General features: G+C 47.9%; 1 protein-coding gene across 1 annotated transcript in view; it reads right to left on the minus strand.

The window, feature by feature from the left end:
• ncanb (neurocan b) overlaps positions 1-16,097 on the minus strand; it is a 98,335-nt gene that overhangs the window by 72,958 nt on the left and 9,280 nt on the right. The window contains exon 2 of the mRNA XM_029828536.1: positions 973-1,049. Within this exon, the coding sequence (XP_029684396.1) occupies positions 973-1,039 (67 nt within the window). The 5' untranslated portion in view covers positions 1,040-1,049. The remainder of the gene's footprint in view (positions 1-972; positions 1,050-16,097) is intronic.

Below are 16,097 nucleotides of genomic sequence, written 5' to 3' on the forward strand. Positions count from 1 at the left end.
AAGTCACTGTATGACATTTAAGCCCACGCTGGCGCCGTTTCATAACCCCTGTGACATGATCTGCTGCCTTTCTTCCAGTAAAATTAAGAGTTCAATAAAGTCCGCGGTGCAGATGTGCAAACAAAATTAAAATGTCAGGTCTCCCTTCCCAGCCTGGGCGACACGGATGAAATATAATGAGAAGATTAAAATTAAGATCCTAAACTTGGACTTTCCCAGTGAAAGCAAACCTCGTTTTAATGAGCTCCGCAAATATCCGTTTGGAAAGAAATATCTTGGAGATTTGATAAAATATCAAAGTCATCCCTCCTTCAATCCTTCACAGAGGATGCATGTGACCTTTGTAGATTTGTTTTAAACTTCTTTACATCGTGTCGTTGCCTTTCCCCCCCCCCCCTGAAGCACAGTTGGATAATTATCAGCAGATAAAAGCAGATCTGGAGCCAGATAGCTCCGCTCTGAAGGTCTGCCAAGTGCGGGAGCTATAAATACTGATAGAAACCACAAAGGGGTGGACTGATTTATTAAGATTCATCATCAAATAAACCCACAGCATCTCAATCAACACCTGACGGCAGATTATAATGGGAGACTTGATCCCCTTTTGAGCACTGTCAGATAAAACTGGACTCACGATTTAAATCTTTTGGATGAAAATATTCCACAACTTCAAATGCTAATTTGGAGACATGCTGGATTAGCTTTCCCTCACATCACCCGGCCCCTCTGCTGCTCTGCTTTAGCTCCAAGCAGTTCTATTTTATTCAGCACTGACTTCCATCGCAGTTTAATTCCACATTTTTCACACATCTGGTCCTGTGACAGAATAACTCTTGCACCAATTAGACTTTTAATTACACTTTTAACCAGTAAAGAGATGAAAAACAAAGCTCTTTGGTTTATCATTAACCCCAACTGTGCTGTTTGTGTCAGGTCAGTGATGTGGCTGCCCAGAGGGTGATGAGGACTCACCGCAGCCCGTCGTCTGAAGCAGAAGGAGGGCCAGCAGGAAGCTACGCGCAGGCGGTTCTCCTCTCATCCTGCTGCACCTGGAGACACGGAGGAGGAGAGAGGGCGGCGACGTGAGTTACCAGGCAAAACGGAGAACAATGCATCATCCTGGCTCTGGAACATGCATGCGGATGACACAGTGCACGCTGTTTTCCTATCTGGAGTCTTTTATTTTCAACAGAAGCCTTCCCTGTTGCTGGCACGATGAAGGTGTCCGGAGGACTCGGGGGCAGCAGCAGAATTACGAGCGCAAATGACTTCGCCGGTAAACGTAGCGGGAAATGCCAGCAGATTGTTTAAAAAGGAGGATACGGTGCAGCTGCAGCCTCTTCTGGAATGCACTTGGGAGAAATTAGGCGAAAAGAAAAAAAGCCAGACTGACTGAAGTAAACTGGCAACTTTCCCAGGTTGTTTGATGGTCACAGATGCTCTCTTACACCCCTGCTCTGAGGAACCACCTGGCGTGCATATCTATGGAGCCAGGAGTAGTAACACGTTAAGGTTTTGATAAAAAAAAAACAACATCCATTTAAATCATCTTCAAATGCTCGTCAACGTAAAAACAACAACCTGGAGACATAACTGCTGCCATCAATATAATATATATACTATATATAGAGAGAGACAGGTTGCCTTGGCAATAAAAGGGTGTTTATTCATGAATGTGGTTTGGGATTACCAGGGGATTCCACTTCAGCTGCGAGCCCAGAAAAGTACGACTGATGCAATCGAAAGCGATAAAGACACCAGCAAGCGCAGAATTCAAATGTCCTGTGATGGAGCCGTTGGTGCGCTCCTTTCTTAATTCAAGAGGAAATATCAGTGGAGGAGAGGGAACAATCAAAGCGTGTGTTGCAACAACAAAAAAACAAAAACCTGTCTATTCCAGCGCCACGCTGACGGGCGCTGTCTGTGGCGTGCCTGCAGGTGGATCTGGAGTTCATTTATTTAGGCAGTCGGGGAATTTTCCACCCGTTTTGCAGACAAACACTTAATTTTCACCTGAATTCCTGCTGGTATCCGACATGTTTTTGGCAAACATGTCAGGCTCTAAATAAGAAAAATAGGCAGAACCGCACATCCTTTGGTTGCGTGTGATACGTGTGTGTGTGTGTGTGTGTGTGTGTGTGTTTACAAGAATTAAAGCGACAGACAGTCGGACGGCACAGGCTGACCCCTGCAAAGGAGCCGGAGAAACCCTGGGTGTAAATAATGAATGTGGCATCTCAGGGGAGGAGAGGAAATTGTGGCTGCAAGAGTCTGTGTGTGTGTGTGTGTGTGTGTGTGTGTGTGTGTGTGTGTGTGTGTGTGTGTGTGTGTGTGAAAGGGTTGTTAGAGATGCAGGACACAGATAGCCAGTGTCAGTTACAACAGCGCAGGTTGACTCCGTCTCAGTGGGACCACCAAGGACACAAACAATGACCTCATACAAAACACCCCGTTGTGCCGCGACTGTCGTCTTCGTGAGGCTTCTGAGTTCTTCAGAGGCGGACGGAAGAAATAACTAACAAATAAAGAGCTCGACATGAAGTGAACTGACGGATCAGGTCCTTTATTTGGCTGATTTTCAGTTTGACACTAAAAACCGGAGTATTGCCTCATTTTCACTACTGACTTTAAATATATGCTGACATTTGTGATCAGCCTACTTTATGATTTGATGAAGTGTGTTGGTCAACTTGTGCCTGCTCCTGCTCAGGGTTTCTTCCTGTTAAAAGGGAGTTTTTCCTGTTGCCACTGTTGCTCCCTTTTCAAGGGTCTGGCTCAGGTTTCTATGAGGCCCTGGAGACGGTCTTGATTGTCACAGATGCTTTATAAATAAAGTTGAATTGAACAAGAACACTGCCGGGCATCTGGCCTCCTCAAAGACATGTAAAATCTATTTTAAAATAATAATAATAATAATAACTTCGAGCAGAGAAGAAAAATCAGTCTTTGCAGCACGATGGGAGCTGGGAGAAAAAAAAGCTATTTACCTCAATCAGTGCAAAAGTGCAGTAAATGTTGTTTTAGCCTGAAGCCAAGTAACAGATTTATTGAAAGCTTTGCTCATCAAATATTTGTATTTTGTTTGCAGACGTTGTAGCAGGAAAAACAAGCTTGTCAATTATGCGCTTCACAGGAATGATGGATTTGACATGACGAGAAATTAAAAGCTTTTTTTGGATGAACCTTTAGAAATTGAAAGGCTGTCACTTCATTCCAGGCTCTACTCTGCCCTCTGCGTTCATCAGAAGCTGTCTCCCCTATCTCAATGTCCGTCACTGCTCAGAACTCTTCGGCGGTGATGTCAGCCGTCATCAAATGTGCAGGACTGACCTTTTGTAACCTTCAATCTTTATCGTGCGGTCCCACACGGCTTAATTTCGGCTGAGTCTGGCAACCCCCTGCAACCCCCCTGCGTCCCGTTTCCAATTTACCACCGTACAGAAGGCGGGGGGCTCATTATATCACCCTTGTTAGACTGGAACACTTGACAGGCACAGCAAAAATAACTGGGCTAAGCTGGATTTTACCAACGGGAAATCTTCATCGACGTCTCGCATTTAGCGCCGTTTATTACACCAGTCCCCGAATGCAACTCGGCATTACACCCCCCCCACCTGCTGGGAGGGTAATGCCAGCCACACAGATCCAGGCGGATGTCTGCACGTCAGATCCAGCCTGTCAGATGTGCAGACAGAGACAAAATTTCTTCCCTCACTTCTTAACATCTCCCAAACTCACCTTTCATGAATAAATGGTGGATAAACAGGAGCTTTTTTAAAGTAAAAATATCACATTGGGGTTGTAATCTGCTCTGGGTCTGCAGCAAAATGCCTCCCCGAATGTATTTTTGATTGAATTACAGTGTTTATTTATTCAAACACCCGTCTCTCGTTGTTGTGTCAATCTTTCCCCAGCGCGCGGCTTGACTGACGAGGCTCATTAATCATGTCAGCCTCTTGTCTGTGGTGGCACGTGGCCCCTGTACCCACCACACACGTGCACGCACGGTCATGCACACAATGGCGCTGATTCCACAGAGGAGTTCGCCATATCCAGGCCTGCGAGTTGGTGAAGAATGATGTATAGACTGAAGAATGATGCTCCCTTTCAAATGACAAAAGACAGTTTTTCCCCCGGAGGACATTATTAAGGCGTTGGCGGGGGTCCTGTCACGCCGTGTCATACACAAACGGCTCTGGAGAGTCGTTCCCCTTCCGAGTGCACCTCCCTGGGTTCATCTGTTTTTGATGGGTGACATGAGCACAGAGGCATCTAAATTAGAAAACTCTGTGTGATTAAGGGAACTACAGTTCAGCCGCCACTGCACAGCCATCGGACACCGAACAGCACCCCAAACCCTGAAGCAGTAACCCCCTGATGGTGGTGACGTGTGCAGGTTCGAGAGGTACAGAACGCTTAGGGTGATGAGGGTTGGGACAGCGCAGCTTCCCCCGCCTGTGATTGGCTGTCTAACGACCCAAAGTACCAACGGAGAACCCACAAAACTATGATGGGAGAGCCAGGCGAAGACCGACGCGTCCGTTATAATCCCATAATCGTATTTGTAGCATTCCAACAGCCATTCGTCTGAAGCGTCTTTGTACACACGCATTATCTCCCTTTTCCATATACGTTTATGCTCACCGGAGCCGTTACATTTCGCCTGCCGTTGCGTAAGAAGCTAAAGAAGATTCCGCTTATGAGTGAAGAAGTCCTGCAATCGTCTTCTTCGTAATCAAGGCTGCAATGTGAAAATGAGATTTGCAGCGTGCATTTAAGCATTTAAGCCTCTGGCGATACAAATGAACATTGCGGGCTTACGGGGTGGGGGGGCAGTTTTCATTCTAAGACACATGTTTGTGCTACTATATTTGTGAGGACTCTCTATGACGTAATGCCAACCCACCTGAACACAATTCTAAACTTCAAACAAAGTCTGATATGACCTTTTGGACCTGCGTCCTCACCTCCCTAGTGAAATGCACCCCCCCCTCCCGCACACACACACCTGGTCGTTCAAATGAAAACGCTCGTTAGTGAGAACACCAGTGCCAAAGTGAGGACACACTCGGCTGTTTTCTGCGACCCTACACAGCTCGTGTGTGACAGCCCTAATGTCTTACCGGCTTCCTTGTGACAGCAATGGGGGGATTTTTCTCTCATGTGAAACGCTGAATACTTATTATTATTCTGAAAGCAGCCATAAACATGCAAATTATTATTGATAAGCTGCGTTACGCATGGGCGAGGAGTCAATCATTCTTTTCGTTTTAAGGTTCACTTAATCAGGAGTCAGGCAGAGCGGAATAAAGGGATCGGGAGAATGAAGAAGGGCGGATGAGACTTGGATGTGCTTGTTCCTGGTTATCAGCTATGGAGAGGAAAAGTGCCGCTGTCAATTACCGCGGAGTGTTTGTGGGCAGCCTGTAAGCATGCAAATACCTTTACAGCAAGCGCCTTTCATTTGCCACGGCATGTTGGGATGCTTTTCTCCTTAAAGTCTCCTTTTTTGAATTGGCACAATGGTCCAGAGAGTAAAGTCCAGATAGCAAACACGGCACGGTGGAGGTGACGCCATTGAGGGTGCAGAGTGAAATATGCTGCAGGGCTGCTCAGAGCTATATAGAAACCTATTACTTACAGCTGAAAGCCACACAGGTCTCCTTTATTCCTTCTCTGACCAACCTGCAGCCGAGGCAGGTCAGCACCCTGGATCTGGACTTATCAGGCCGTCCTGGCTCAATGCGCTTTATATGTGACTGTAAATAGAACAAATAAATGAAAAGTGGAGACGGAAAAGTTGAAGGGGAAAGATGAGGAAAGCTATGGGCTGCTCCGAATGAGGAAGGGGAAAGCATTTTTATATGACGGAAGGAGGCCAAGGCAATTTTCAAACATCTGAGACATCTCATTTGCCAGCCAGCAAAGCCACTTTACACGGTGGCAAATGTTAAATGTGTTCCGAGCACATCAAGGTCCCCTTGACCAATGGCCTGTTTTCAAATGGAATGTAAATGTGGTATCGGGAAAAGAAAAGGGGGAAAAAAGGCATAAAAAGGCAGAGAGGTGAATATTCCAGCCACATATGTCGGAGCTGGGTTTAGGAGAAAGACAAATCGTTCTTAAACCCGCTGTAAGTTGAACGAGAGCAACAATTGTTACACTAATTCCAACAATATTCTTTGTGATGAGTGGAAGCAAGGAAAAGCTGCTAAGCTGGATCCAGAAAATGCTATTCTAATTATTCTATTGTTGAATCCGTTGCCACAAACTCAAGTGTCCTAAAGTGAATTTTGCTGATTATAGCCGGTGTATATTATCAGCTACTGGCAGATTAAATTAAAAAAAATCTTTTCCATTTCTGTCAGGCCTCTGTCCTGACAGCGAGGTCTCTGTGTGGTGCTATGAGTTTATTTTCTAAGAGGTCGGAGCTGCTAAAAGAGAGCACACACGATAAACTAAAATAAACCGTAGAAGGAACTGAAGGGACCGCTCAGAGGTCATGAGGATTCAAGAGGAACTCTTGACTCTGACATTTTAATTAAACCGTCGCAGAAGAGACAATTACGACAGAGGTCGTGTGACGCCCGGGACGGTCCTGGCACTTCACAAACAAGCGGTCCGAATAAAGAGGTGCCCTAATGGAGACACGTCCAACTGGAGCATGGCAGAAAGAAAGAGTCCCAACATGAAACTGGGAGGCTTCTCCAACTCCCTAAGAGACCAGAACCAGACGGTCCGAGAGCGTTGCCAAGAACCTTTGCCAGGACCTGTAAATTGGGTTTCAGGTGACCTGTTGGCTAACAGAGAATATCGATCTATAAAAGGGAGGACAGTAGAAATGTCTATGAGAGAGCGAACGCCCAGATATTAATATAAAAGAGAAGAAAAACATTACCAGGAAAAGCAAAGTTTGGAGACAAACCCTAACCAAGAGGGAAAAAAGCCTTTTTATGTTTCTCTCCTGAAGGTTTTTGACTCAGCTTTGAAAATAAATAAATCTGTCATAACAGTGTGCAACTCCTCAGAGAGGAATAGAACTGAATAATATATCAGATATATGTTGGAGAGATTTTTAATCTTTCTTGGCATGTTTACATGACAGTGATGCCCGACTGTCCCAGACGGATTCGTAACGATCCCTGACAGCACCGGAAGCACCAGAGTGGCATTAAAAGACGCAGAGATCTGGCTCGCGTGTGGTTCTTAAAATCGGCACGAAAACCAAAATCATGTCGTTCCTTTCTCCCCTTGCAGAAACAAAATTAAATAAAATAAGAGGGGAAAATCACTGAGTGCAATCAGAAGCACACGGGAGACCGGCTGGAGACAGGTTTCGCGTCTCTCTCTCCCCACAGCCGCTTCACGCGGCCGACAGCTGTGCACAGATGTGCTGAAAGGATTCTATCAGGTTGGGAACAGCAGGGCTGAGAAAGGGACGGATTTCTCCGGGAAGTCAGCGAGACACCTCTTCAATCTCCGCTCCCCATTCCTCCTTTTGTCTGCTCTATACCTCTCTATTCCTCTACCCCCCCCAACTACCACCCCAACACCCCCCCCTCTCTGGGTGAATGTACAGTATCAGATACAGATGCCGCCGGCTGCCAGCTGTAAATCCTCCTCGGTTAATCAAAGTCACCGGTGCGGGGATGGTGAATCATGGCGGGTCAAAGACCTGGGAGCCAGTTGGTAAATGGGCCCCATCAGCCCTGCACCCCATCACCCCGTATGATTGAATGCGGCGGGCTATAGATCGGGGCAATAGCGCCGCACGCGCTGTCGACGGCGAGCTGGGGTTTTTTAGGAGAAAGGTGGGGGAAAAAAATCGACCTCCTTACAGATCCACTGAAAACACACCTCAATGACCGATCATTTTCTGAGTGGCGCCGGGAGCTTCCGTGGCGACGTAATATAGCGGCTCTCTGACACCGAACAATCACTCCAAGAAGCTTTTCAACGTGGCGAGTTGGTGGGGAAGAACCTGCGACCCGTTCCTCAAACTGTGAGGAGGTCTGGACGATTCGAAAGGGTCAGATTTAATTCCAATATTCGCTCATTAGTAATATGACGCTTAAAACTTCAGCGTCAGAGGCGATAACTGCAGGAAACGGAGGAAGCCAGCCACTTCCGGACATTAAATGGCATACACGGCAGTTGCCATGGTGATGGTAACTGCTCAACCTACCCGGGGGCCTAACACGAAGCCAACATGAATTCTATAGTCTGAAATCCAGAGCACGTTCATCAGCAGGGGGACGCAAATAAGGTTTCTGAGCGTTACCTTCCGTTAGCAACAGGGCCTTCTTATGCCCATAGAGGTGTCAAAAGACATCATTTTTCCTCCTCAACCCAAAGGGGATGCTCATCCTATTTATTTTTTTTTTCGTTTTGCAGACTTGAGTGTTTATCTCATCCAGGTGCTTCGCCTGTGGACAGGTACGAGTGCGCGGAGCACGTTAAGATGTATGAGCGTCGTCTCTGTTGTGTTTCATGATCAATACGCTTGAAACCACACACACTCGCACAAACACGAGCGTGGAGACATTATTCATGGTTCACAGCGTGATGACAGGCCCCAGCAGGGTTTATTTAAGAGAGGAGTGTTCATCGTAAAGAATCATCAAGCTTGCCTCGCCGCTGCTGTCGGGAGCAAGATCACTCGAAAATGGGGAAGCACAGACGAGAAGAGAGGCCCGATTGCATAAGATAAACATATAAAGCCAAGAGGAAAGAGCACGTAAGACACGGTGACGCAGGGAGAAAGAGCGAGAATGAAAAGGGGATGAAATCACTCAAAGCAAGTGCTGAAAGGGAGCGCTGAGGGCGAGAAGCAAAGGGAGAGAAAAGGCAAATGTGCTGAGGGCCCTGGCAGCTTCCAGCTTCCTCTGCTCTTATTAAATTATGAACCCAGAATGGATAAAGGGTTGTGAAAACGGGGGTGTGGGGGAGACAAGGTGCAAATTGGGAGGTGTGAGGAGAGGCGTGAGGTTGTGGAAGTGTGGAGACGTTGAATAAGCAGCGGCCCAACTGGCACGTGACAGGAGAGGCTGCATGCACGTTAGCAGCTTCCAGCCTTATCGCTGTCAGTCCTTCAGCCTGAGCCGCTGCTCTCTGATAGAGAGGGACCGGGATCCCCGAGGTGCATCGATTCTCACGCACGGTCATTTGCTGCCGTCATAACTGATGATTCTGCCTCGGGCCAAGGTTTACTTACTTATTTATTTGGCCTCTGCCCCGGTCCCAGCGCTATCTGTTCGGGAACTTAGGGGCTACCTAAATCTAGATTCAGCAGCAAATCTGAGGAAATGTGAATTGGAGTGGGCCAAATGTGCAGAGGGCGCGTGAAGGCACACCGGTAAATCAACTTGGGGCGGCCAAACACAAATTGAGCCCACACAGAGGGGCGCAGTTCACTTTGGGGTGCGCTCGATTGTTAGTTTCAGGCTGTTTTCTGCTGTGTCATTAAGAGTTAGTCAGCTAGCTACCAAAGGGATCAATTTAAAACAGGCGGCGTGGGTCACACCCCTGCAGCCAAGTCTGCAGACGTTAGCTTACAGCCTGTCAGGGCTGTGGCTCTTAATCAACAATGTGCTTCTTTACACTCTGACACTGTTGCTGCTCATCCTTCCCCAAAGAACACAAAAGTTTCGAGTTTAGCATTCTTTACACACAGGAGCTGAGGACCAAGCTTCCTTTCTTGCATTGTTGCATCGTCGGGTTGTAGCCTTTAAATCCATCCCAGCCACTCAATCAGCCACGTCAGACCTACTTTTTAAGGCCGCTGGAGGCTGTTCGTGTATCAATTAGAGAGTGTGGCCCTCGTCAGCAACACCACCAGTGCAAAAGCAGCTTTTTATGAAGCAAAACACAAATTATTTTAATTTAGCAAATTTAATGAAGCAAATTATTGCTTGCTACCCTCCAACACCTGAGAATGTACCTCGTAGGAAGCGCGGTAGACTGTGATAACAGACTGGTGTTAATTATGGGGAAGAGGAAGGTGTTAGTACAAGTTGATACTGTCGATTCTCGATGGTGTGTTGGAGTTCTTGGTTTGGTTCCGCCCGTGTTACTGCATTTATGAAGGACACCAGAGGATTATCAATGTTCTCATCGCACGCTGCTTTGAGAAGGCGGCGGCCCTATCGGCATGTTAAATGCGCGCTGTCAAAGAGGGCAGAAACGAGAACGCGGGTCCTCCTCCGCAGGTGCAGAGGTCAGGGCGTTGGTGCAACGCTGCAGAGAGACTGCCAAGTGTTTAGGATGGAGGCTGCACATACATTCTCAAACCTTTAAAATAAAATCTCCTCCTGCTTTTAATTCCTTCCGTGCTGGCTGTTAAGGCCCCAGCCTCCCCCGTTCAAAATAACCCTGTTTCTAAGCACCTGTTTAACACTGTTTTCCCTGCCATTATGCTCGCTCAGCCCTTCCAATCGGCCCCTCCCCTTGTCGTTTCTCCGATCTTGTACGCTACACAGAGGACCTGATAATTGGATTTCAGCAGACGGTTGAAACGGCGGCATAAAATAATTAGGAACAATCCTCGGACTCAGTCTGGAGCCCAGTGATCATCTTCCTGGCGCTGGCAGGCCTCTCTCAGAGGCGGAGAGGAAGCGGAGAGCATCAGCTGTGTATATTCTCAGCTTGTTGTGCTGCGGCTCTGCTGTTTACTGCTCCTGGATCCGTGCTCCTCATACACCACCCAGGAGAACCGGAGCATCCACAGCATCCCCCCCCCCCCCCCCTCCCTCTGCTTCCCCCGTCCCTCAAGACGAGAACAAAGAGGCCAGACTGCATCAGGCAGACCTTTGATCAGCCCGGCTCCGCAGCGCCCTGATCAGAAATTGACTTCTCTTGGATCTCCGCCGCCTCCCCTGCAGCCCAAACCGCGTTCTGATCGCAATCCGTCCGCGCAATCCTCCTTTCCAACATCCGCAAGGGTGTTTTCTGAAGACATCTGTGAGCAGCTTCCCCGGCGAGTCGACGGGGGAAGGGACAACGCTGTGCTTTCAGCACCCTTTTCCCGATTCTCATCGCCTGAGTTAATGTAATGAAACAGATTAGCACCGGCGGCCCAACACTTAAATAGGCAAAATTACAGCCGGCCGCCGAGTCGGCTGAGTCAGCCCTCAGAAAGGAAGGCAGGGAGCAAAATGAAGGGGCTCCAATCTGGAGGTAAAATAATAAAGCCATTTAGTCCTTTATTGGGAGCAAATTAACCTGCTTTACAGTGGGAGAACGGCAGCAGGGAGCTTTTCTACCACGATGAGAAGGCACTCGAACCTCCCGCTTCCTCCCGATATGTCAACATCGGCTCTGTCGCCCCGATTTAGGAAGGTATCAGCACAAATCCAAAAAGAAAACTTTGCTAATTTCTGCATTTGTTTGCTAATCCTGCGCAGTGATGCTTTTCTGCCGCCTTTCTGGGGCTTATCTGATGGTCCGACGGCAGCGCGGATCTCCCCGAAGGCTGCTGATTATTCATGACAATGGCGGCGCGGAGCAGCCCCCGTCAGTCACATCGCGCACGCGGATCCACTTCCTGCAACAAAGGGGGACGGCGGGGAAGCACCCTTTAATTTCTTTTGCTGGGAATTAATCATCCACGTTTCTAATTTCTCACCCAGCCGATGTTAATACCTTTCCTGTGTGATACTCTAAATCAGAGATTAGGCGCCACGTAGACACACACACACACACACACGCACATGCACAGCTGAGCTGATGACAAACGCGGATCCAGCAGCCCATTTAAATATCAGAGAGAAGGAGTCCTGGTATGCCGATGTAACCTCCCTCAGTCCGCGCCGTAATTACTCAGCGCAGGAACACAGGATACACAGGCTTTATGGAGGATCAAACGCAGCCTTGAAATCAATGCGAGCGAGAGAATGAGAAGACCTGAAGAGTGGCATGAAAGGGAGGAAGAGAGAGGAGGACAGAGCTAAAAAAATCGAGATTGATCGTGCTCTTTAGAGGATCTTGGACAAAATGTCTCCGGGTCACCTCACAAGCAGAGAATTGTAGCCGGCATGCCGCTACATTGAATATTGTCTTTGCATCCGCCAATAAATGACCTGGGAGCGGCTCTCTGGAGATGGAAGAGTGAAACTTGACACATTTTGGTTTATTACTTCAGGGATCTTACATCTTCATGCTAGTCTCTCTCTCTCTCTTTCTGTGCATCTTTCTGTCCTGCTGATCTCTGAAATCTGTCCTGGCAGACTCAGACCCCTTTAAACCCACGCACAGGAACCCCGGCATCTTCTACACATCCTCTCTCTGTGTCCCTCCCAGAGACCCTCCAGGCGTCACTTCATGAATAAATCGAGGTGCTCATTTAGCCTGATTGGTGATTCTAACCTCCACCTCTTCCACCTGGAGTCCTGAAGCAAAAGCCTCTGGATCATCAAGCTGAGGTCCCTCCTACATCCTCACTGCTGCGGTCACCGCCCGGGCCCACCTTGACAGATTTAATATGAGTTCGAAAATGAGACCATTAGAGGGAAAAGCATCTGTGCAGAGGCTTCAGATGCAGCTCCTGGCCTTCAGATAGAGATAAAGATCGAATGTGTGATGAACTAGAATTGGGGAGGCTGGAATGGCCCGTAAAGCCGTCTCTGCACCTGCAGCAGTTTGTCAGGCTGCTTTAGCTAATTGCACATCTCATCACGAGCACACACAGCCGGAGGCTCTTAGCAGCCCTGCTATATTACCACTGTGGTGGAAATACAGAGCGGAGCTGCGTGCAGTGGCTACAAACACTGGACGACCGCCAGTGCTTCTGATGCTACTACTAAAGCTAATACTAGAGTACTTCCAGCATTCTGGTAAATGCGTGAGTCCATGTGTGTTTGTGCCGACTGCTCCCTCTCTGTCTCTCTGGGAGCCTGCTGTCGCTCATCAGGCTCTGATGGATGCCGTCCTGTCAGCGGAACCAACTGTTCGAGCACTGTCTGCCGCTCACCCTGCGATCTCGCCTTTTCCCGGCACGCAGCGCAAAACTCCCGGGTTTCGTTTTTAATCGCTTATTCTTTCCTGTCAGCTCAGCGAGAGTCTATTTCCTTGTTTTTATGAAATGTCTGATAAGCGGGACGGCTGAGGCTTTCCAGTGTCCATCAGGACCTTGACGCAGTGCGATCAGCTAGCATCTCGAGGTACATTAGCATCTTTAGAGCAGTCTGAACCATTGAGGAGAGCCGGTTTGATATTCAGTTGCAGGAGCGCGACTGTGTTTTCCGTGTGACAGCTGTGCATGTGTGTCTTGCTCAAACGCCGACTCGAGACCAGCTGCATCTGCAGAACCACTCGCGAGCGCATGTAAATATGTTGACCACGTGGAAGGTCGCATCTCTTTGGTGTCAGCAACAACGTGGCTGTAACCCTGGTAACCTGACACAGATGCTAGCTGGAGGAGGACCACGTGCATCTGTGTGTGTGTGTGTGTGGGGGGGGGGGGGGATCAGAGATTTAGCGTTTTAGCAGAGACACAAATGATAAATCCTTACAAGTGATAAAAATAGAAAGAATCTGGCTGTAATCAGCCAAGAGCTGCTGATCTTTTCCCCCTGTATTTGTCAAAAGCGGCAAAGCTGCATTTTAAACTAGCCGAAGCTGTGAAATTGCTTTTTGATTAAACCCCAAGTATAATAAATTCCAAACTTCTGCATCCCAAGGTGATAAAAGAATGGATGACCTTCCCATGAGCGGGTCCAGGGAGAATTGACTTACATTATAAGAGACTTCAAAAATGGCAAGAAATGCGCAAAATTCTTTTTATCCCCCCCCCAAAAAAGGCTTGCTTAATGCAATATATTCAGCAGGCAGTCCTAAGGAGACACACTCTCATGTGTTCGCTACATTTATCGCTGTTTAGCACATTAGCAGGAAGGGCACATTTACGTGAGAAAATCTCAAAGTTAAAGTGCAACTCAAAATCTGACCTAAATTAAGCAAATAAAGTCAGACTGAAAGACAGTCAAACTAAGCCTGCATAAACTAAACCCCAATCTGACCAAAACCAGCGTTGGATCCAAAGACCAGAAGAAGAAGAAGAAGAAGAAGTAGACGGTGCTGGAAAGGCTGTGACGCATGCCGGAGCCAGTGGGGCGCTGCCGGCTAACCTTCACTACTCGTGCTAGCCGTTTGCTGTGGGCCAGTTAGTTTGTTGATCGTGTGGTCATCTGGGAAAAGATCCAAACCTAAGAAACTGGAATAGGGCCACATCACCACCTATCACAGCTGAGTTGGACACGCTTGAGTCAATAAATCAATCCCCCTGCTGTGTTCTGGGACACGGACAGCAGTCCAATTAAACGGTCTCGTCCAGCTACAACCTCAGCCTCCTCGTTTACCTCCATCTAACTTTTTCCCTCCCGGCACTAATTTGAGAGAAATGTATTTTTCCAGGCTCACATCTGTAAGTTGTGTCACCAGATCCTTGCATATTAAAACTGCTCGTGTCTTCCTGGCGTTATCAGTTCATCTTGTTATTCCGTCTCCTCTCGTGACGTGTTGTAACAATAGAACAAATCCTGTGGAAAGATTCATTATGCAGCGTTCAGGTCGGGAGCTGTTGTTGGCTGCACTTGATTTCACCTCCCTCAAGGATTTTGTGTGCGGTTTTTGTATTTTATAAAACACAAAACAACACTTTTATTTGCTAATTTCTGGCTACGGAGCCGCTCTCGACCACAGCAGCAGCATTTCGACGTGGAGGCTTTGTAAAGCCGCGCTCTCCCCGGACCCTTCCAGCCGGACTCTTACGCTTTGTTTCCAGTTTGTTCCAGGATTTATGTTGGCTCCGTTTCCACTCCTCCGTTTACAGACAGAAACGTGACGCGGGTGTTCTCACCCGACTCCTGGCGGCGCACCAGCACACACGAGTCAGGTGGTTTCGGTTCACGTTATCGCTTCACTTGCTTCTTTTCTTCTACAAATATGTTAACAAAACTCAAACAGCATATGGCGTAGCTGTTTGTTTCTTCCACTCTGACATGTACAGGTCTGAGAAATGTCTGATGCCGCCTGGTGGGGGAGGCGGCTGCGTAGCGGCGTGAAGCGCCCTGTGGGGAGCCGCTTCTCTGAGGAGTAGATGGTGGAAATGAAGTGTGTGAGCGGTGGTGCAGAGCAGCGAGTCAAATACGAATCAACTGAGTGACAGATGGAGGTTTAAGGTTGCAGCTCCGCTCTTATTGTGGTTTTTTGTTTGTTGCTTGTTTGCTTGCTTTCGTATGCAGGAAGTGAGGATGATCCAAATCATTGTAGAATGATTGCAGTGTCTTGGTTTTTCTCCCAGAAATTGCTGCTAATCTTTGGTTTACACCAATAGCAGTAATCTGTTTTGATGTAATCAGATTACATGATGAGTCTTATTAACATCTACCCATAAAAGTGTCACAAACACATTGAATGGCCAAAACGTGCCCTTATGTTTGACCTTTACTTGTTAACTCCCTATACAACTTATGCTAAACCTCTTGGTGTGGTGATCAGCTGACAGTCATGTGACTTGGACAGGAAGTGACATCTCCAAAACAGCAGCGTTGAATACAAAAGCAAAAGAAACAGTTAATATCTTTAAGTGGGAAATGAGTCTGGGTTCTCTGGGTGAATCAGCTGAAATGGTATCAACTGTGTGGGCTTGGATGTACAGAACCAGGAGCTCTAACAGTCATAAAAGGACTTGCTACACTTGCAGACCAAGAGAGATAACTGAGTGGGGAAAAGGGTTAGAACAAGCAAGTGTCAACAGTCCAGTACAAGCAAGAGGAGAGGGGTACGAATGGAACATCGAGGCTCCTCTCTCACGGAGGAAGGGGGCCCAGGCGGGGCCGATTTAAGTCATCACGCGGTGTTTACTATGCCAGGGAAAACAAACACCTGCCGATTATTCAGAACGCGCCTCCTCGCACAGCAACGCGGGGCCGGCGGGAGCTCTGTGAGGTGAAGCATCAGCCGGAGGGTTTAATTGAAAGGAGCGGAAAGAGGAGGAAATGTGGAGCGGTGGATAAATGGATTACTGGAGGGCTGATGCAGGGAGGAGCCAGGGAAAAGAGACAGTAAAACACCAGTTTAGGGAGGGAAATCTGCTGAGG

The sequence above is a fragment of the Takifugu rubripes genome, chromosome 20 (assembly GCF_901000725.2).
Source record: "Takifugu rubripes chromosome 20, fTakRub1.2, whole genome shotgun sequence".
Taxonomy (NCBI): Eukaryota; Metazoa; Chordata; class Actinopteri; order Tetraodontiformes; family Tetraodontidae; genus Takifugu; species Takifugu rubripes.